The sequence below is a fragment of the Panthera onca genome, chromosome A2, assembly GCF_046562875.1.
Source record: "Panthera onca isolate mPanOnc1 chromosome A2, mPanOnc1 haplotype 2, whole genome shotgun sequence".
Taxonomy (NCBI): Eukaryota; Metazoa; Chordata; class Mammalia; order Carnivora; family Felidae; genus Panthera; species Panthera onca.
Window position 1 is genome coordinate 5,957,622 of NC_138340.1, and position 20,923 is coordinate 5,978,544.

General features: G+C 64.7%; 4 protein-coding genes across 6 annotated transcripts; 1 reads left to right on the forward strand and 3 right to left on the reverse strand.

The window, feature by feature from the left end:
- The first annotated feature begins 191 nt into the window (after nt 1-191).
- Nucleotides 192-1,822, forward strand: CTXN1 (cortexin 1). Its single transcript, XM_060630071.3, has 2 exons — nt 192-394; nt 768-1,822. The coding sequence occupies exon 2, from the start codon at nt 788-790 to the stop codon at nt 1,034-1,036; it is 249 nt and encodes an 82-aa protein (XP_060486054.1). The 5' UTR covers nt 192-394; nt 768-787; the 3' UTR covers nt 1,037-1,822.
- A 1,213-nt stretch (nt 1,823-3,035) lies between these two features.
- On the reverse strand, nt 3,036-5,646 carry SNAPC2 (small nuclear RNA activating complex polypeptide 2). Of its 2 annotated transcripts, XM_060630084.3 has the most exons (5): nt 5,344-5,638; nt 4,635-4,754; nt 4,385-4,453; nt 3,805-4,105; nt 3,036-3,716 (listed from the first exon to the last, which is right to left on the reverse strand). In XM_060630084.3, exons 1-5 carry the CDS (start codon nt 5,524-5,526, stop codon nt 3,385-3,387), a joined length of 1,005 nt encoding a protein of 334 aa, XP_060486067.2. In that variant the 5' UTR covers nt 5,527-5,638; the 3' UTR covers nt 3,036-3,384. The 2 variants fall into 2 exon arrangements, with proteins under 2 accessions (XP_060486067.2, XP_060486068.2); XM_060630085.3 differs by lacking the exon at nt 4,635-4,754 and having other exon boundaries at nt 5,344-5,646.
- A 978-nt stretch (nt 5,647-6,624) lies between these two features.
- On the reverse strand, nt 6,625-9,903 carry TGFBR3L (transforming growth factor beta receptor 3 like). The gene is given in 6 exon segments (XM_081791494.1): nt 6,625-7,358; nt 7,551-7,709; nt 7,813-7,939; nt 8,528-8,839; nt 8,920-9,067; nt 9,069-9,903. Coding segments are annotated over 6 exon segments (1,428 nt in total). The 5' UTR covers nt 9,674-9,903; the 3' UTR covers nt 6,625-7,281.
- A 492-nt stretch (nt 9,904-10,395) lies between these two features.
- Nucleotides 10,396-20,115, reverse strand: MAP2K7 (mitogen-activated protein kinase kinase 7). 2 transcript variants are annotated; one of them, XM_060630082.3, is made up of 12 exons: nt 19,890-20,115; nt 18,154-18,201; nt 14,985-15,126; nt 14,736-14,802; nt 14,508-14,621; nt 14,311-14,430; nt 14,048-14,155; nt 13,781-13,960; nt 13,598-13,678; nt 13,348-13,490; nt 12,701-12,746; nt 10,396-12,595 (listed from the first exon to the last, which is right to left on the reverse strand). In XM_060630082.3, the coding sequence occupies exons 1-12, from the start codon at nt 20,011-20,013 to the stop codon at nt 12,461-12,463; spliced, it is 1,308 nt and encodes a 435-aa protein (XP_060486065.1). In that variant the 5' UTR covers nt 20,014-20,115; the 3' UTR covers nt 10,396-12,460. The 2 variants fall into 2 exon arrangements, with proteins under 2 accessions (XP_060486065.1, XP_060486066.1); XM_060630083.3 differs by lacking the exon at nt 18,154-18,201 and having other exon boundaries at nt 19,890-20,112.
- Nucleotides 20,116-20,923: the final 808 nt, after the last annotated feature.

Below are 20,923 nucleotides of genomic sequence, written 5' to 3' on the forward strand. Positions count from 1 at the left end.
GCTGGGGCTGCCTGGGGTGCTTGTCGGGGTGGGGTGGGCGAGGTCCTGGGTGCCGATGCGCCCCGCGCCCAGGATCTCCCAGGCGCCTGCGGGCGGGAGCGCTCTTCTCCCGGAGGCCGGGGCGGGGTCGCGAGCCCGCGCGCCGCTCCCTGCGCAGCCTCCGCCCCCCGCGGCGGCCCCGCCCCCCGTCGCCATGGGAACAGCCGCGGCGGCCCGGCTAGCGCGCGGCTCGCCTGCCTCGGTCTCGGGCGCTCCAGGGGCGGGTGGGGTGGGCTGAGCCGGGGCCGCCGCCGCCGCTGCCTCCGCGGGAGAGAGGCCGAGAGCAGAGCCGGCGCGGGTCCCGGAAGAGAGCGCAGCCGCCGGACGCTCGGTTCCCGTCCCGGTAGAGGCCAGGGTGAGGGGCGCGGCGGGGCGGGGGTGGTGGGGGAGGGGTCCCCGGGACGCCGGGAACAAAGGGAGCGGGGCGGGGGACAGGGTTTCGCCGCGCCGCCCGGGCCGTGCGTTCGCACCTGTTGTACGCGGGCCGGCAGGGCCCGGGCTCCCTCTCCCCACTGTCAGCACCCCCACCTGCGCGCATGGCCGGAGTTGGGTCCCTGAGTGCCTGTGGTGGCGTGCCTGCGGCCCGGGCTTGGGCGTAGCCGGGGGGACGGAGGCCCGGGCGGGGGCTGGATCCCGGCAAGGTCAGGGGGCCGCGGCAGGAGGGGGCGGTGCAGGGAAGGGAAGGCGCAGCCTCATCCCCGCGCCCCGGGCGGGCCCCTCCTCCGCAGGGCGCGCGGCGATGTGAGCCATGAGCGCGACGTGGACGCTGTCCCCCGAGCCGCTGCCGCCGTCGACGGGGCCCCCGGTGGGCGCGGGCCTGGACGCGGAGCAGCGCACAGTGTTCGCCTTCGTACTCTGCCTGCTCGTGGTGCTGGTGCTGCTGATGGTGCGCTGCGTGCGCATCCTGCTCGACCCCTACAGCCGCATGCCCGCCTCGTCCTGGACCGACCACAAGGAGGCGCTCGAGCGCGGGCAGTTCGACTACGCGCTGGTCTGAGCCGAGCGGGGTTTCTCGCCGAGGGCCGACCCGACGGGGGCGCCGCCTGGCCGGGATGGCGCTCAGGATCCCACCCCAGATCCTAGCCCGAGGGGGCAGGGCGTTAGAAGTCCGGCTCCTCCCCCTCAGACCCCTCCCATCTTTCCTCCCGGCCTGGCCGGAGCCCCACTTCGTGCCTTTATCCCGCCCCGTCCTCGCTCCGTGACCCACCGGCCCGGCTGGTCCCCTACTGGCTCCCCGACGGGAAAGAGGACCCCTCCCCCACCCCAAGGCGTATTGGTGGCTCTGCTACTGTCCTGCCGCCGCCGAGCATGACTGTCGTGTCCATTCCTGGATGCGGGGGACCCCCGTGTCCCCCTCCCTCCCCTGTGGTCTGGCCATCCTCACTCCCCCAACCCCGACCCGTCGCCTCGCCCCCAACCCTTAAGTGTTGAGCTGCTCCTGCGGGACAGGCTCTTCTGGGCCCACGGGGTGGACGCTGCATAGCAATATGCCCCGCGTGGCCTGCCCCCGGAGACCGAGACTGGAGAGCAACAATGGCTGTTGTGTCCAGGATGCGTGACGCCTGCGGTGGGAGGAGAGTGCGGGCAGGTTCTCTTCCGCTCCAGCCCCGGCCCCAGTACAGGTCAGCGCCCTTCCCCCAAGTCACCACCTCCGCCCTGCACTGGCGCTCCTGCCATTTCCCCCTGATCCCTGCTCCCATCCCCGCCTGGCCTCACCCACGCCTTCTCCCTCCTCCCAGCCCCCCAGCCATTGGTGAAAATAAAAGCTATTATTGAGCGCTTACTACGTGCCAAGCAGCGTGTGAGTTAGAGCGTCCTGTGCATGGCCTGTACCTTCTTCAGGACCCTGAGGCCTGTTAGCATCCCTAGTCTTACAGGCAAGGGGACGAAGGTCCAGGCAGCCTGAGTGACTAGCCTGTACTAAGTGGCTGGAATTTGAACCCAGGCCTGATTTCCACCTGCTGTCCGTGAGCCTCATGCCGCGGAGACACCCAGGCCGCATTCTGGGGGCGACTGATGTGCAACCTGGATCCCGCCGGCCCCATGCATAGCCAAGACCCATCCCCCTTCTTTCCCTTGACTTGAGGGGACTGGGGGCTGGGGAATACACGGACTTCGCTGGAGTGGGGAGCTGGAGGGTGGCACCAAGAGGTGGCATGACCTGGCACCGACCACATCTGCAACCTGAAACACCTCTGAGCCTGGTGCCTCCTGCCCACCGTGAACACGTGCACACTGGAAACCGTGGGACTGGCGGCATGGAGTGGGCTGGCTCTGCTCCACACCCGCCTGGGAGATATGTTTGTGCCCCGGGGGAGCCGTGTGCAATGTGTGTGGGGAGAAGCGAGCGCTTCTATAAAAGGAAGGCTGTGTGAATGCACGGGCTCTGCGAACAAAATTTACCAGCTCCCAGAAGACTAGTTAGGCTTGGTGGGGGGGGGAAGCGGGGGGAGGCAGTGCTGCAGGAGGATGCTTGGTTCCCCTGCCGTTCCTCTCCCCAACCTGCCCCTGAATCTACACCCTCAGGCCCGCTGATGAAGGGGGACCCCTTGCTGGGAGACCCAGCAGCCAGGCCCCTGCCTCTACCCAGCTCAGCTCCTCCCTCCCTGCTCCTAAGGCCCCTCCAGCTCCCCCTCCCTGCTTCCCTAAGGCCACCTCAGGGACTCCCTCCCTCCCACCCCTACCTGGGGCCTGGCTCCTCCCATCTGGCCACTCTGCTGGCTTCTCCCCTTCATCTGTGTGACGTGAGGTCACCTGCTCCGAGAACCTTTCACTCACACCTGTCAGGATCAGGCCTCTATCCTCCATACCGTCACCAAAGGTCCCTCTCACAGCCGGCCCAAGGTCATTCCAGGTGGCACCGAACCAGACCTGGTTGCAGCAGCCTTTAGCTGCTGGCCTTCCTCCAGCTCTGGCACTCCTACCCCTGACTTCTCTTTCTGGCACTTTGGGCCTCGACCCCCATCTTTAACTCACAGAAAAAAGGGAGCAAGAGAGATTGACAGGAACTTTACTCACAGTTACAGGACACAGGATACAGGATGTTGGAAGACACAGGAGCTGGGGGGGGGGGGGGGGAGCCCAGGGTGGAGGGTTTGGATTTGACAGTGGATTTAGCCAAGCCTGCCTGGCCGCCCCCACCTCAGTTCTGTGGCCAAACGCCTGTGCAACTGTGCTGCTTGTTTCAGAGAGCCCCGCGGGATCAGTCATCTTAAAAGCCGCCCCATAACGCCCACCGTGTCCGGTACCTTCCGCCACGACTCATGACAACCCAGTGCCAGCCCACGCAGGACTGAGGGCCAGGGGGTTCACAGATGTCTGGTGTGTCCTCTGCCTACCAGGCCTTCAACGCGCAGGGGTGGCTGCCTGGCCTAGAAATTCCAGGGGCACCAGGAACGGGTTCAGGGGGCAGACCCCGGCTGCTTGCCAAGCAGATCTCGGTTCACTGGGCCCAGCATTCTCTGGGGCCTGGGGCATGGCCTGGCTGGCCTCCTCCGGCCCCCTGGGGCTTGTCCCGCCATTCTCAGCTCTGGGCCCCAGGCCCTCACCAGCTGGGTCCGGCTGGGGGGCCGTCAGGCGCAGGTACATATCCGACATATGTTTAACCAGGGCCGTGCAGGGCAGGCGGGGGAGCTCCTCCGGAAGTGCCAGCAGCAGGTCAAGGACCACAGCTGACTCTGGTAAAGGATAGAGAGGAGAGAAGAGTGAGGTGGGGCAGGGCTTGCTATCTGGGACTCCCTCACAGCCCCTTCCCGTTATCCTCACCAGCTGCAGAAAGTTCAGGGCCCTGGCAACTGCGGGAGATGGCTGACAGATACTTGTAGATCTTCTCAAAGTCCACGGAGAGATCTCCTTCAGCCGCGGGGTCAGCTAGGGATTCGGAAGGTGCCTCAGGGGCGGGGTCACTTGTCTTGGGGGCGGGGCCAGGGGTCTCCGGGGTCTCAGGGCTCGAGTCCTCCCGCCCTCCAGGGGCGCTGAGCAGCAGCTGCTTTCCACGCGCTTGTGTGGGCTTGGGGGGCTTGGAGTGCAGGAGGCTGACGGGCTCTGTGGCCGCGATGGTGAGTACCTGGCAGGAAGAGAGATCGGGGAGGGGAAAGCACAAGTCCTCCCATCAGCCAGCCCCCTGCCCTGCCCAAGGCTGAGCCCTCCACCCCCACCTGCTCACCAAATCCCCCCTGTTAGGCGTAACATGCACGAGATGCTTCGGAAGCGGGGTCACTGAGGCTCAGGGTGCTCAGTGGCTGGCTGGAGTCACAGAGCTGGCCAGGGGAAGGTTCCAAGACCCCAATCCACCGTATTTAGACTTACACGTAACACCCCCATCCTGCCTGGGGGAGGGCCGTACCTGTGAAAAAGCCACAGTCAGGGCTTCCTCCAGCGGGCCTGTTATCTTCTCAGCCAGATCCATCCATACCTGGATGGGGAGACCAGAAAGTACACGGTCAGCCTAGGGATCAACCCTCAGGGGTTGATCCAAGCCCTGCCCCTCCTGGGGAGCCCCTGGCCAGATTATCACTCTCCAACCCCCGCAACACCCACACCATGCCCCAGGGCCCGGCCGTGGGGGGTGGGGGGTGGGTCTAGTCCTGCCTCACCTCGATGGGGGCCGGGGTCTGTGTTTCCCGGCGCCTTGGACCCTGCGGGCCACCTGGATGCACCCTCTGAATGGCCTCCCGGACCACGCGGCCCTTGAGCTGCCGCAGGAAGTCCCGGATCTGGGGAAAAGAGGAGGAGGCCAAATGGGCCTTCTATACGCCCAGGGCTGGGGAGAGAAGCCAAAGCCGACTGCCTGCCCCAGGACCGGCACCGCTCCCTAGCCTCCCGCTAGGTGTTAGGGGTCTCAGTGACTCTGCACGGGGACGAGGGCCAAGGCCCCAGGTGTGACCGGCCACTCAATAAAGTGTTAAGACCCAGGTCAGCTCGGGCTCCTCCCCGCAGACAGGGCCCACCCCCCGCTAAGTACCACCCTATTCACCTTCCCGCTTCACCCATTCGGCTCCGTTTCCTGACTCTCACTTCTGCCTCACTCCCCGCCAGGTCCCGCTGCCCTTTCCGCCCGGTCCCCGGCCTCCGCTCCCCGCTCCGCCTTATCGGGAGTCCGACTTAACCTCTCGCACTCTCGGCCTCCACCTCGCCCCGCCCCTCATCCTCACGTACGCCCCGCCCACCCCACCCTAGCTCCCAAGTTCGTCCCGCCCCCAGCATCGCACGCGCCCCGCCCACTCCCCGCCCCTCGACCGCAAGGATGCTCCGCCCACATCCCAGCCCCGCCCCCACCCCCGCTTCCTTGCCAAGATGCCTCACCTCGGCCTCGCTGCGGCCCGGCAGTTCTCGGGCCAGCTCAGTGGCGTCCGGCTCCGGCTGGCCCTGCCGCGCCTGCAGTAGTCGTAGCAGCTGCCGCTTCTCGCGGGGGCTCCAGGCCGCGGGGCCGGTCACCTCGCCCAGGTAGCGCGCCGGGGCCGCTCGCCGCCGCTGTGGAGGCTTCATGCCGGCGAGGGCGGAGTCGGCGTTCCGGGCTCGCTTTCCTGGTAGGCGGGGTTACGGAGGCCGCCGGGATCAGAAAGGGCGGCGCGGAGGCGGAAACAGATGGGGGCGTGGCTTCGCGTTTGCGGCCTGAAGCAACCGTCTGGGTGGGAGAGGCTGGAGGGACAGGCCTGAGAACTGTGGCGGGGGCGAATGAGACACACCCGCCCTCCCCGCCTGCATTTTATCTCCTTCGGGAACTGGAGCCGAGACCTTAGATCTCGTGCCGTCCCTTCCATTCCTGGACTAAGTCTTGTGAAGCTCCTACTGTGTGCTTTGCTTCTCCAAAAGGGGTGGACCCTGGCCGGAAGGCAGCTTGTCCAATGGTAGCCAAGAACCTGGGCTGTGGGGTCGGCCAGCCCTGGTGACCTAGAGCAAGTGATTTGGCCGAGCCAAACCTCAGTTTACTCATTTGTAAAATGAGGTAGTATCCCGCTCAAGGGAAGGGAATAACTGGGACAGGAGACGTTTATTTAAGAGCTCTAGAGTAGGGGGAGAGGAGGGGTGCCTGGGTGGCTCAGTCCGTTAAGCGGTCGGATTTCGGCTCAGGTCATGATCTCACTATTAGTGAGTTCAAGCCTCGCCTTGGGCTCTGTGCTGACAGCTCACAGCCTGGAGCCTGCTGAGGATTCTGTGTGCCTCTCTCTCCCTTCCCCTCCCCCGCCCACGCTGTGTCTCAAAATAAACATAAAAAATTTTTTTAAAAAGAGCTCTAGACTAGGCGGAGAGTAGCCTGGAGCAGAGCCCAGAGGTCGAGGCCCTGGCGAGAGTAGGGTCCAAGTGGTGGGGGTGGAGAGCGGAGAAGGCCTGGCTTTGGGAAGATCGCACGAGGCAGGTGGGCAGGCGCAGGTGTTGAGGAAGGAGGCGGGGCTTACTTAAAACTTAAGCAGGTGGGGTTGGGTATCCCTTTCTGTTTAGGGCAACACTTGAATCTCCCCTGGCACACGTACATAAGGGTATCAGTTTGGACCTCTTTCAGCCCAGACCCCCCTAAGTCCTGGTCCCGAGGCCTCTGCTTCCTGCCTCCTACACCTGCGCCAAGCGCACACGCAGACTTCAAACTCAGCAGGTCAGACCAGATGTTTATTTTGAGCCCAGGTGGGAGGGTGTGCGGAGCAGAGGGTCGGAGGCGGGAGGGTGCAGGACGCTGGGATGGCGGTCCCACCGGGTCAGAGGTCGACCTCGGCCGGTCCAGTCCTGGCGGACCTGGTTCGAGGCGTGGCTGGTGTGTCTCAGGACCCCGCTGGGGTGCCCCAGCCCTGGGGAGAGGCTATCCAGGCCGAACGAAGGAGAGGACACCCCCTTCCCAGCTGGTCATCGGCCTCCTCCATCGATCTGTGTGCCGGAGTGAGGGCGGGTGTTGGGTCAGAGTCGCGAATTCTCCCGGCCTAGTGTCTGTCCGAGGTTTGAGGACCCCTTTTGTGACACAGGGCCCGAAGTTGGCCGTGGGTGACCCAGTGCCTGAGTTTGAATCCAGCTCCACCCAATTTTGTGACCTTCGACAACTTCAGAGAGTGTCTCATGTTTCTCATTTCTAATATGGGACTTACGATAGGAGCTACCTGGAAGTTGTCGCGAGGATGAATGAAGTTAATGGGCGTGAAGCCTTCAGAACACTCCCTGGCACAAGGGAAAGCCTATGAAGAGTCCTTCTCAGCACCCCCCTCTTCCAGCTGGCCCCACGTTACAGCCTCCCTCCACCCCCGTCACCAAATTTACCTACTCACTGGGGCCTCCTGGGCTGGGGGCCGCCGGCCGAGTCTCTCGGGAGGGCGCCGCGCCGGGGGCTGGGGGTGCTGGAAAGGAGAGGCAGGCTCCAGAGCGGTAGGGGTTGCCGCTCATTGGGTCGGGCCAAGAGCGCCCCCTGGGGGCTGCTGCGGGCGTAGCGGAGGCGGGTCTAGGGATGGTCCAGCCCCACCCGCTGGGTCGCGGAGCCCCGGGGTCCGGACTCGCTGGAATAGGCTGCGGGCCCCGGCGGAGGTTGCTACCTGAACGCGCACAGACGAGGCCGAGGCCGGCAGCCAGCGCGGCGCCCAGCACGAAGGCCGCCACCACCAGCGCCACCACCGGCGCGGGCTCCAGGGCCGCCGGGGCCGGCGCAGGCGGCTCGGGGCGCACGGCTCGGCCGGGGACGCCCTTGGACGGCCCTGTGGGGAACACAAAACGGAGACTGGGCTCAGGCCCCAGCTGTCCTTCCCACCCCCCTCCCCCGACCCCAGGGACCCCTGCGGAGGAGAACTGCGCGCTCACTGGGGGGTGGCCGCGGCACCGTGACCACGATGGGCTGCGTCAGCGTGTGCAGGTGGGGGCTGTCGGCACCCGGGCTCTCGCCGCTGCCGCTGCCGGCGCCCGCGCACGCCTCATCCCGAGGCAGACACTGTGGGCAGGAGGAGGCAAGGGATGGGGATGTCAGGCCCCAGGGTTCAGGGGCCTGTCCCCAGGGCCCTCAGGGCCCCCAAGAGATCTAAGTGTCCAGCTCTCTGTTGCAACCGGGAGGCGCACCAATAAGCCCCTGGAAACCCGACCCCCTGAGAGGTCCCCGAGCCCGGCGCCCAAGATGTACAAGCAGCCAGCCACCCGGCCTGAGGACTCCAAATTTCAGCCCCTCAGAGTCACACGACCCGATTCTCTGAGAACGTTGGATAACCAGAAATTTGGCCCCTTAGCCGCCTTCTGCATCCAGCCACCCAGCCCCTCCCAGAGCAAGCCCAGTGCCCCTTCCCCGCCCGCTGAGGAACCCTTGTGCGGAGACCCACAGGCCCCCCTCTCGGTCCTTGTGCCCAGCCACCAGACTGAGAGACCCAGTGACTATCCCCAGCCCTGAGGGGCCCTTGTCTCCAGGCTCCATAGCGTCGGCACCCTAGATCCACAAACTCCGAGGGGCTCCTCCTTTAGAGGCCAGAGGGTCCATGCCCAACCCCCGACTGGCCCAGGCGCCCAGATTCCCGGCCGGGTGCCCGCGCACCAGCGAGGGCGGGGGCAGCGTCAGAGGCGCGGGCGTCCGGCGGGCTCCCCGGAGGCGGCGGCAGCGACTCAGCTGGCAGTGCAGGAACTGCACCGAGGCGTTGAAGACCGGGCGCAGGCGGAAGCTGAAGCGCGCGGGACGGGCAGCACCCGGGAGCGGCGGCGGCGGCGGCGGGAAGACGACCGAGGAGTCGGCGGGGCAGCCCCCGCGCAGCAGCGCCAGGGCGGGCCCCGGGGCCGGCCGGGAGGACGGTGTCACTGAGCAGCGGTGCAGGACGAGGTCCCAGCGCGGAGAGGGACGGGCCAGGGCCGCCTAGGAGGTGGGGTCGCCATCAGCACCCGCCGCCCCGCATCAGGCCCGGCCCCCCTCCCCGGCGGGCCCCGCGTCCACACCTGCACGAACACGCGGCTGTCGGCCGGGATCTCGAGCGGCCCCGCGCGGCGCGGGAAGGCGTCCTCCGCGTCGGACAGCTCCAGGCTGAAAAGGGGTCGGCGCAGCCAGGGCCCGGGCGCCGCCGGGAGTGGGGGCGCTGGCGGGGAGAAAGGGCAGCCCGAAGGACAAGGACGAGGCCGCGCTCTCCCTTAGACCCTCCAGGCGAGTGACCCAACCTCCCCGCCTCTGCCGCCTCCTTGGGAAAATGGGTGCTGTTTCGGTGAGGGGTGCACCCACGCCCCGCTCCGCGCCTGGCTCACTGCTGGCAGAGTCGCTGTGTGTCCCCTGAAGACCCAGGGGCTGTCCACAGTCCAGCAACCGAGGCTGGGCGCAAAGCCACTCGCCTCTGCAGGAGACCCCCTTCCCGGACCTCGATTTCTCCACCCAGAGCGGGCCAGGGAATCCCTGGCTGGGAAGTTGAGGGGTGCCTGATGGGCGGGGGGGGGCGGTCAGCAACCCCAGGGGCCCAGGCTGCTCTGTGGTGGCAGCAGCTTTCAGGGAGGGTGCCGGCCCCACCCCTTCCTTTCCAAGGGTACTGTGACCAGTAGGGAGGGTGCTGTCCCCTTGCCCTTTGACACAGCTGAAGCTCAGCCAGGCTGCGGGGGTCTCCGGCTTCTCCATTCCTCCAGGTTCCTCACTGAGGGCAGCAGTAGCAAAGGGTGGGGACACACACACGCGCGCGCCCTCCGCCTTGGGGAGGCACTCGGCTGGCATCCTTGTCAAGTGTTTTCAGGACACCCCCCCCCCCACCCCCGTTTCCTAACGCATTTGAACACTCCTCCCCTACAGCCATTGGCCTTAGCCTAACTGGCAGGGACTCTGAAGAAGTCGGGGGTCCAGGAGCATCTGGACACAGAGGCAGACCCCACCCGCTCCCCCAGGCAGGGATGAGAAAGGGCAGCACAGGGATGGCAGCGTGACAGGCCCCGTCCCCAGCCTCTACGTACCAGGTGGCCCGCTGGGCAAGGTGGAGACCCCCGAGAGCAGGGCCAGGAGCAGGAGTGCAGCACCTGGCATGCTGGACTGGCAGTCAGGTGTGCCCCAGCAGCGGAGGCGCCAGCGGGCGGCACCCAGGCCTGGCAAGTAGGCAGGCAGCCCTGTCCTTGGCTGAGCGGCCACCCCAGGAGGCAGGGCGCGGGGGCGGTGGACTGAAGGGTGTACATCAGAGCCAGCACCCAAGGCCTGCCGGGGATTAAGGGCTCCTCTCTGGCCAACCTGTGGCCATCGGGGTTGGTGGGGGGGGGGGGGGGGGGAGGTCCCTCACCCCGGTCGCTCAGCATCGGGCAGCTCACTACAAATACCGCCCTACCAGGCCCTGGACCGGCTCCAGTCTCCCCTCCACGCAGAGGAAGGCACTACGCCCGCAGCCCCCAAGCTCAGGGCTCACAGCCCCTTCCCACCCGGTCCTGCCGAGCTCTAGACACACAGAGACACGATGGAAGAAAAGGGAGGGGTTTTATTCTCAAGCGTCTAAGGATTTACAAACAAGGGCATTTCATTTTAAAAAGGGACAGGGGAATACTGGCGACCAGAGAAGGGGGCTGTGGGCCACCCCAGGCCCCTGCCCGCCCGCTCCACCCTCTGCCTGGTCAAGAGGGAGGGCTGGTGACCGGTGACGGAGGGCAGGTCAGGAAAGAGGCAGAGGGGAAGAGGTTCCCCCAGAACTCCCACTTAACACTGAAGGAGGGCAGGGGTGGGCAGACACACTCACAAAACAGAAAATAGTTAAATAAAAGTAAATCCAGGTGGCCGGCCTAGGGCCTGCGCTGGCCCTGGGACCAGCCATGGAACCTTCCAGCTACCCACAAAGGCCCCCCTGGCCGGGCCAGGCGAGGGAGGATGGGGGGCCAGGCCTGTCGGCCCCCCCACCCTGCGCCCATCCCCTCACAAAGGAGACCGGGGCGGGAGAAGGTGGCCGTTCCCCTCCCGGGGAGGGGGGGCAAAGAGCAGAGAACTTGCGTACTTTTAAACATGCGGCATTTCGTGAGTATGGACAGGAACAAGAGAATACAGGGATGCCTAGGTCTAGACTGCTTCAGCTACATCCGGCCAAGTTCCTCACCTTTGGTGTTGGTGGGTTTTTTGTTTTTTTTTCGTTTTGTTTTGTTTTGTCGTCCACTTGGTTTGCATGCATCACCAACAAAAAGGAAACACACCCCCTCCCATTCTGGCTGCTGCACAGGGCTCGGGCGGACTGGCCAGCTCTGGGGGAGTCGAGGGGCGCTCAGGGGCACTACGAGGGCGTGACTGTCTGCACACGCCCAGCCCTCAGCCAGCCCCACCTCTGTCCCGTCACACGTCCTCGAACCCCCACGCTCACCGCTTGCACCCTCAATCCCTGCCTCCCCGGGGCTCCATGGCCCCGCTTCTGCCACCGACTCCTTCCACCACCTCCCTGCCGTGGCAGCGCCTGCTGCCCTCGGTGTGCCCTGTGCCCGCCTTCCCTGAAGGCCACCCTGTGTGGCCGCGGCCCCTTGGGCTCCCTCCATGCCCCCTGAGGTCCTCAACTCACCCCCCAAGCTGTGGCCAGTCTCCAGCCCCGAGGGCTGGCCCCGAGGGAGGAGGAACGCCCCCAGAGCCCACCTTTGGGGCTTGGCCCCCAGCCCCAGACGCCCGTGCCCACAGGCGGTCAGGGGCTCCACCGCAAGCAGCTAAACATGACTTTGGTAAAAGTTTCTGAAGGTACCGACAAACCCCGTGAGAACAAGCTCTTCTCCCCCCACCCCCCAAACACCCCACCAAGTACAATAAAATACAATAAACTCCAAAAAGGACCCCCTGAGATCAAAGAGAGACAGAGAAAGACAGAGAGAGAGAGAGAGAGAGAGAGAGAGAGAGAGAGAGAGAGAAAGACCAGCCCAGGTCCAGCTGTAGTCATAACGCCCAGCCCGCCTTCCTGGGGCGAAGACACCAGCCGACCGACTCGCCGTTGCTGGAGACCTAAGTGGACCCAGGGGTCCCCCCCTCACCCCTGGGGGTGGCAGAGCCCAGATCTGGGCCAGGAGAGAGGCAGAGGCAGGGAAGGAGGTGGGGAAAGCCAGAGAGGTAGACAAGGGATCAGAGAGAGGGGATAGACACAAGGAACGTGTTCGCAGAGGGGAGGCAGAGGGGACAACACACAGCGGGTGGGGTGGGGAGGGAAGGGGCAGGACGGGCGGCTCTCTCCCGGGCCCTGGGGGCCGCCCCAGCCCAGAGGTTACGACTGAATAAATAGCGAGTCTGCTCGTGGCCTGCTGTCTTCCGTTCACAGTGTCTGTCAGGGGGACGCGCACGGCCGGCTGACCCCGGGACGGGAAGGGCTGGGGCCTGGCGAGCCCATCTGTCCACAGCTGGTGGGCAGGGAGTCGGGGGTGGGTCGGCGCCCCCTACTTTCTGTCCTCAGCCCTCAGCAGCCATCCAGATCCCAGGTCTCCCCTGGCGGGCAGCTGGGTGGCCAGGTGGGGAAGGGGGGGCCTGTGGCCATGCCCCCGGCCCCCGGTGGGGCTGGCCGCCACCACGTGGCTACCTGAAGAAGGGCAGGTGGTGCTGGCTCAGGACTCCGCTAGTCCTCGGTGACTCGGTCTTCGCCATGACATCCTTGAACCAGGATGCCACGTCTACCTCCAGCATCTCGTAGCGCTTGATGAAACTGTGTTCCTGCGGGCCCGAGGGGGAGGGCTTAGGACAAGGGAGGAGCCCCAGCGGGGGATCAGGCCCCTGGACGTCCAGATGGGTGGGGAGGCAGGGGCCCCAGATACTCACAAGTAGCTTATTATACTTTGGTCTCTTCCTGTGATCCTTAGTAAGGCTAACAGAAAAGAGGGAGGAAACAGAAATCAGAGCCTGGGAAGAGGGGTCTGGCTGTCCCGGGGACACAACTGTCCTCCCTCTGAGACAGGGGTCTTCAGAATCTGGAGGGAAGCAGCTGCTGTGTGTTCACAGCCCTGTGCTGCCGGCTGAGAAGCCAGAGGACCCAGGGCCTGCACAAATCCCACCTGCAGCGGAAGCCCCACCTGGGCTGGGAGGGGCCCACGGGAGAGGTGGACTGGGGCTCTCACAATCAAATGGGGACACCACGCGGGCATCATTCCGCTTGTCGCCGCGGGACACACAGACCCCTAGGCCCCGGGGCACATCGGCTTGTTCACAACCTCCTGTGGCCAAGCCCAAGGGCCATCCTGCCAGTTGCCCACAGGGCCAACTCGGGCCTCGGGTTCCAGCTGCCGCCCACATCCCCGCCCTGACTGCGGCCTTCTCGCCCACAGCTGCCCCCACCCCCCGTCGGGGAGGGGGGGGTCCCGCCAGCCCCAAATCTCCCTGGCTGCTCTGAGTGCAGGGCCACACCTGACCCCGCCCTGCCTCCCAGAGCACAGCACGGGGCGGGGGGGAGGGGAGGGGGGATTCCTCACCAGTCTTTGACAAAGGACTGAAAGTCCCCCGAGAAGCCCATGTGACCGGGCAAAAGCGGGGGCTCTTCCTGCAGGACTTTGGTGAGGACCTCAAAGTCTGTCTTGCAGTTCTTGTAGGGAAACTGTCCCGTCGCCAGCTCCACCTAGGAGAGAAGCAGGCGGGCTGGGTGGGCCGAGGACTGGTCCCCGCCCTCCCTTACCGCCCTCGTCTGTATCCCAAGAAGACGCTGGCAGGGGCCCCGCAACTCACCAAGGAGATGCCAAGGCTCCACACATCGGCCCGGATGTCGTAGTCTGGCTTGGTGGGGTCCGGAGGGTCTATGCGCTCAGGCTGCCGGTGGGAGAAGGGGATGATGTACCCCCAGGGCTGCGGCAGGCGTGCCGCCCAGATCCCCACGCTCCCCCGCCGGGGCGCCGCGGGACCCCCACTCACTGCCATGTAGGCGGCACAGCCCGCGCTGCGCGTCTTGGCCTTAGAATCGACGAGACGGCCGCTGATGCCGAAGTCGCAGAGCTTGATCTGGCCCCGCTCGTCCAGCAGGATGTTGGAGGGCTTGACGTCACGGTGGATCACGCCGTGCTTCTCCTTCAGGTAGTACAGCGCCTTCACGATCTGCGGCGAGGACAGCGGAGGGCACCCGTGATGGGAGGATGGGGGCCCAGGGGCCACCCGCCCGGCCGCACCCGTCGGGCTGCTCACCGCCACCGTCATCTTGCCCAGGATCCGCTCGGGAATGGGGCCCTGCACCCGCTTCTTGAGCTTCTCAGCGCACGTGCCCATGAGCTCCATGGCGATGAAAACATCCGTCTGTGGGGGCGGCACGTGCCGGCTCGGGGGGGGGGGGCAGCCGCACCCTCCGGCCCACCCCACACAGACCAGCGCCAGGGGGCACACCCGGAGATCAGCAAGGACACCTGGGGAGCCCACAGAGAGGCAGGGGAACACCAGAGGCCTGGACTCACATTAGTAATGAAGGTCCCGAAACACTGCACGATGTAGGGGCAGTCATGGCTCTTGAGGACCACATCCAGGTCCATGAGGATCCGCTTGTTCTCCTCCTTGTTCCCCGAGCGCCGCATTTGCTGCACGGGACGGCCAGGGGAGCTTTAGTGCCCGGTCTCGGGGCGGGGCGCCCGCTGGGGACGGGGGCAGGGCTCACCTTGACGGCAATGACGTGGCCCGTCTTCCTGAAGCGCATCTTCCACACCTGGCCGCAAGTGCCGCTGCCCATCTCGCCCAGGTTCTCCAGATCATGGATTTCTGCCTGGTACCGCTGTCGAGGACAGCCAGAGCTGGAGGCTCTGCCGGGTCTCCGTCTGCCCCCGACAAAGACCTAGCCCCACCACGTGTCCTGCCCGCCCCCCCAGGAGTCGGGGCGAGGTGGTACCTGGCCCCCGATGGTCAGGTAGCCCGTCTGCTTCATGATCTCCTGTAGCTTCTGGTCAATCTCGATACTGAGGGAACAGGGAGGAGGTCCCGGTGGAGGAGGATCCCAACCAAACTGAGGCCACTCCAGCCCGTCACACAGGGGTTCCCACAGATTTCACCCCCCTCCTCCCTGGGGCGGGCAAAGTGGCCTCCCCACACTGACCTCCTGACCCCCGCACTGGCCAGCTGGCCCCATTCGACAGCTCACCTCTCCATGCTGCGGGGTGTGAACAAGGTTGACGGAAGCCCCAGCATGTGGCGGGGCCGGGCAGGGGGTGTGGGGTGCTGTGGGGAGCTCTCGGAGGACGGTGAGCGGCTGCCCCCATCATTGGCCAGCGGGAGCTGCAGGGCTGGGGAGGGGGGGGGTGAGAGCCAGGGGTGAGAGGGGTTAGCTGGCACTGTGGGGTCTTCGGGGGACTCCGGTCTTCCCCTCCCTGGCATCAGGTAGGCCAACACAGACATGGGCTGGAGGAGCTAAGGTCTCCCTCCCACCCCCAACCACTCTCAGGGTGCTTTCTCCTGCCCCCCTGACCTGGAAGAAGATGGAGTGGGCTGGCAGGGAGGGGTGGTCCCCAGAGGCTGAGGGATTGTCCCCAAGTCTATGCTGACACAGGATCAAGGCCCAGAGGCTGATGGCACCCTTCAGCCAGGCAGTCTTCCTTATGTGTCCCTTTCCACCCCACCTCTGCCCAGGAGCAGGCCCAGGGCCATGGTGCCCACGCTCCGGACCACGTGAGGAAGGAACGCCCGCCAGGATCAGCCTGGGCTCTGGCCCTGTTGGGAGCACTGCACGTGGCTGCCCAATAAGAATCAAGCAGACCACCCCAGGGAGACAATGAGCGAGGGACGCAAGCTTCCAGCTGCCTTGCCGCACATTCTGTTCCAGGGTCAGGGAGGGCCATCCTCTAGCCAGCAGGCTCGTTTCTGAGCCTCCCAGCTCGGCCTACAAAGCTGGGGCCAACGGGTGGGGGTAGGACCCCAGGCTGGGCCTGTGTCCTTTGGGTGAGAGGATCCAGGCGGCACAGCCCCTCCAAGGGCTGGTGGGATGGGAGGTGGGGAATGGGCCAGGCAGTGGGGTTTGGTTCTTCTCAGCAGCCTGCATGCGGACAGCTTGGGCATGCTACAGGCAGGCAGGCAGGCAGCGGGCAGGCAGCGGTCACCCCAGGATGGGCAGGCGGCATTCGGGGATCGGGAGGGCAGGAGACAGACAGACAAATGGGAGCCAAGACTTGGAGCCCAGCTGCCCAGAGGAGGCACTGCAGAGACAGGCCAGACAGGGGCCCGGGACAGGACAGGAGGTTCTCTGAGTGGCTAGAATCCTCCCTGGCTGGGCTGGCAATAGGGTCGAGGAGCAGAGACCGGTGTGGTCCCTGGAGAAGACACATGACCCTCCACTGAACCCTCATACCCCCATTGGCCCTGGAAGTGCTCCAGAAGGGGACCCTAGCTGGGTAGGGCACTGGCTCCACGAGCTAAGGGGCCAGAAGAGGACGTTTCGTGGAGAAAGGCCAGGAGGCCTGGGGCCTGCCGCTCTGCCCCTGGCCTCCCCCCCCCCCCCCACCTACACCTCCTGCCACGGCCCACCCCTTCCTCCTCCAGTTCTGTAAGCACCTGGTGATGTGGGCCCAGTGACCAACGTACAGAGACAAATATGCCTGAATTGCTGGCATCTGGGCACTTACCCTGCCTTGCCAGCCTGGGACCCTGACCACATCTAGAGTGAGGGGGCAGGCATGTGACCCTTGCCTACAATTGAAAATGGGATGCGGGTCTTGCTAAGGGCTGGTAAGAGCAAAGGAAAGGCCCTGGGGACCAGGGTGATGGCCAGGCCCATCAGCTGGCACTGGCCTAGGGGCCTGACCTCCTGGGCCCCCTCCCTGCTGTTCCAGCCCCTTGCTTTGTAATCCCCTGCTTCACTGCACTGCCATGGCCAGAGGCAGAGTCCTCATCCCTCCCTCCCTGGCCCAACCACCTCAGGGACACTCGAGGGCCCCTCATGCTGTCCCTGTACCTGGGCTCTCTGGAGACATTGCCAGGCTCTCACCCCCTGGAGGATATCTGGGCCCCCTTTCTGCCCTGCACTGTCAGGTGTGTGGGGTGAGGACCACATCCTACCCTCTCCGTACTTCTCAGGGGGGTGCAGACGCTTCCTGGGGCCCTTCAGACTGAAGCATGGTGGAGATTTGAGTGGGGCCAGTGTGGGGTAGCTAAGGTGGGGGGAAAGGGGCAGGTACACAAAGGCCCTGAAAACAGAGGTCACAGAGGTGGGGACAGGCCACGCGGCAGGTCAGGAGGACACAGTGAGAGCAAGAGGCTGAAAGAGAGAGAAAGAGAGAATGAGACAGAACAAGAGAGGGCATGAAAGCACATGGCCAACAGGAGCCACAGATGTACTAGGCTGCCAGCCCAACACATGTGCGTGCACGTGCACACACACACACACACACACACACACACACACACAGTGCCCAATCTAGTTCTACCTACATAAGGGCCAACAGGACCAGACCCCACCCAGAGGTGGTGTAGGTGTGTGTGTGTCTCTCTCTCTCACACTCACTCTCACTCACTCACACACACACACACACACACACACACACACACACACCCCACACACGTCTGCTCCCAGACCCACCGGCAACTGCACTCAGGCCTTGGCTGGCTGCCTTCTCTACCTTCCTTTACATGCTCCCCACCTCCCATGAGACTGTGCTCAGATCGCAGCTTCTCCAGAGGCTTCCCCAACTGGGCCCCCGCTGCAGAACCCCAAGCCAGCTCTACTCTGCCTTTTCTGCAAGGCATCACCGCTTTCTCCACTTCTCCCAGACCAGGAGGATGCTCGCTGTCAGCGAGCGTCAGCCGCAGAAGGAAGGGGCGTTGGTCCATTCTGTCTGCCGCCGCGTCCCTAGCACCTCAAACAGACATGGCACGCGGCAGGCAATACATGTTCGCCGTACTGTCGGAACGGACCAACAGATGTAGCCCGATGGCCTTGGCCCCGCTTTCCCTCTTTCCCTCACGTGAGCGCGCGCGTGCGCGTACACACACACACACACACACACACACACACACGTGATCTCTCACGGGTGGCAGACTCCTGGCCGGTGAAGGAGCCCATTTCCTCTTCAGGGGAGTCTAAACCTGAGCTCACCAGGAAGGGAGGAGCGAAGGTGAGAGAACACAGAAGAGGCCAAGCGGGCCGAACATCACTGATCACGGATCGGGTGGAAGGACAGAGAGTAAGAGTGACAGGCGCGGGCACGCACACACACACCGCACACACAGCATGGGGCGATGGGGGAGGGCATTCTGCGGCCGGGGCAGCGGTTAGGTCAATGGTGCAGATGTCCAAGCGGCAATGATAAAAAGGCTGGTACCTGCTCGTTGGGACGGGGCAGGAGCAGGGCTTAGAGTGATCACAATAACTGGATGGGGAAAAGGAAGAAAAAAAACAACACCACGATAAATCACAACAGAAACAACTGATTTGTCCAAAAGAAAAGAAATCAAATCATAACAAGGAAGAGGGGGAGGCGCGAGGCACCAAAGTGCAGAGACGGGTAGAAACCACAGAGATGGGAGGACCAGGAGGATGGGATGGAGCTGACACAGACACAGACGCCTGGAGGGGGCTCCTCGGGGGCCTGCCCACCACGGGCCTCACCGTACCTCACTCTGCACCTGGGACAGCCACCCCGTAAGGCACCCCAGGCCCCGTGCCCAGCCCTGTCTCACCCAAGCTGGGGCTGCGGGAGGCAGCATCGCAGAGCCCAGCAGGGACCCTCCGGTGTCGGGAGGGTATCTGCCCCGGGGAGGAGCCCACACTACCCCAGGTCAGAAGAGGAAGGGAGGAGTGGACTGCACACAGGGATGGTGGGGGCACTCAGGCTGTGAAGGTCAGGCTGGGTGGGCAGGGAGAGACTGGAATACCCCGATGTGGGGGCATGTCCCCCTCCTATCAGGATGACCCCACAGGGAGCTGCATAAGCTACGTGGATCGCGGAAGAATCACAAAGGAGGGCCAGAGAGCGGGGTGCTCCTCATCAGGTCTGGGGGGAGGGTGAAGTTCTCATGCCCTCCAGCTGAGAGATTTGGGGAAGGGGTTCTGTGGGACAAAACAAAGAGACTAGACAGTGGTAGTGGTCATGGCAATCCCTGGCCAGGTGTTGAGTGCCGGGGAGGGGCAGCTTTTGACTCCAAACAATAAGATGCCAGGCAGGTAGTCACAGAGACGGTGGGATCAGACGTGAGCTGTACATGGGCTGGGATAGCACCACACTGGCCTCAGGTATCCCTAGGCCAGGTGAATGTGGGTGTGCAGGAAGTCACTTGAGTCCAGGTGACGACATGCCAGGCTGGAGGCTGGGTGTGTATTTTTGGAGAGGCCAGACAGTCGCCAAGATGAAGTAGGAGGGGGCCTGGTGTATGTGGGTAGGGTGTGTGCGGGAGGGGGTCTGCGAGGCCGAAGGACAAGGTCCCAGCCTAGTAAAAAGGGATCACCAGACACAGTCACAGAAAAGGAGGTCAGAGGAATAGGGGGTTATATGCGGTCAAATAATCTCAGGTGTCAGCCGGGCCAGGTGTGCGTGTATGAATGCGAGTGGACCATCCACTGAACCATATGACAAGGACCCAGGTGCAGAGGTTGGGAGAAGGGGCCCCCTGCCAGTCACTGAGATGGCAGGAGTGAAATCATCTGGTCGGAAGGGACGTGTACATGTTTGCGGGGGATCTGGATGTGGTCACAGTCGCTTGGATTAAGGGGAGCCCGGCTCCTAGAGTAGGTGACGGTGACACGGGCTCCGAGGATCACGGTGAGGGGGCGGGTCATCAGATGGGGAGGCCTTGCCCTAGGGCCGGGTGACTAGGCTCATAGGCCCCGTAAGGGGGGATCCCCCTAGGTTGGGGGAGGGCCGCCCGGGAGCCCGCCGGCCCCACGCCCCCCTGGGTCACCGTGACCCTCTCTCAGCGAGCCGACAGCAGGGGGTATAGGGTGGAGAGAAGGAGGAGCAAGAGCGCCCCGGAAGCGAGGGCGGGGCCTGACGGCGGGGGCGGGGCTTCCCGCGGCGCGCGCCCCGCCCGCCCGCCCCCTCCCCCACGCCGCCGTGCTTACTGGGCCTGGGCCGCTGGGGGCTGATATCCAGGTTGAGGTCGATCCTCCGCCGGGCCTCGCGGTTCTCCTGCTTCAGCTTTGCTTCCAGGCGGGACAGCTTCTGCTCCAGGGAGGACGCCGCCATCTTCCCCGCCGCCGCCGCGCACCGCCCGGCCGCCCGTCAGTCCGGCAGACAAACACCGCACTGCGCCTGCGCTTGGATGACCCCGCCGAGCCGCCGTCTCTCCCTGCACGGCGCATGTCCGCGGCGCGCACTCGCCCATCCCTCGTGCTAACCTCCGCGCATGCGTGCTTCTTCCCGGCCGGAGAGATGACGCCACCTAGAGTTCGCGTCGGGCAACGTGCAAAGCCGCTCATCGTGATGCGCATGCGCGGAGTTGGAGCCCTTTCTCGAGAGGCACTGTGTTGAAATCCATTCACGGTTCTGCAGACCGCGGCAGGCGGGGAAAGCGGCGCGCCTGCGTGCAGAGGGGTAGACGCAATCCCGCGCTTTGCCTTTGCTGCGCATGCGCAACCTTGGCTCTTTCCGCGGCCGCTGTTGCTGGGAGTAGCTCTTGCTATGTGTCCTCAGCCTCTTTTTCGCTGTTCCCCGCCCGGCCTGTTCTCTGGCACCCACGCTCCCTCAGGACTGCCTTTCTCTTACGGGACAGTGTTTCATTAGGATCGCTGTTATGCCTAATTGCTGCCTCCTCCCCATAATTAGGCACCCGTGGGGAGCCCTTTCTATTTCAGCAAACTCGGGGGTGGCTAAGGACCGGCGGGACGGACGGGGTAGGGCTCAGGTCACTGTAGCGGCCTTAGGAGTCCAGCGGCATGACCCCTGACCTCGACCACAGGGCCAGGGTCATGGCCAGAGAGTTCCAGGCCAGACCCACCTGGGACATTTTAAGACGTTCCCTCATCTTCCCGCCCCGGAATGTGAGCCCAGCGTCTGGACAGTGCAGTAGATGGGCTTTGGTGTTAATTCCCCTCAGCCTGTCATCCTCGCGGCTTAACTGGCATGGTGGGTGCCGGGAAAATGTCCCCATCTGCAA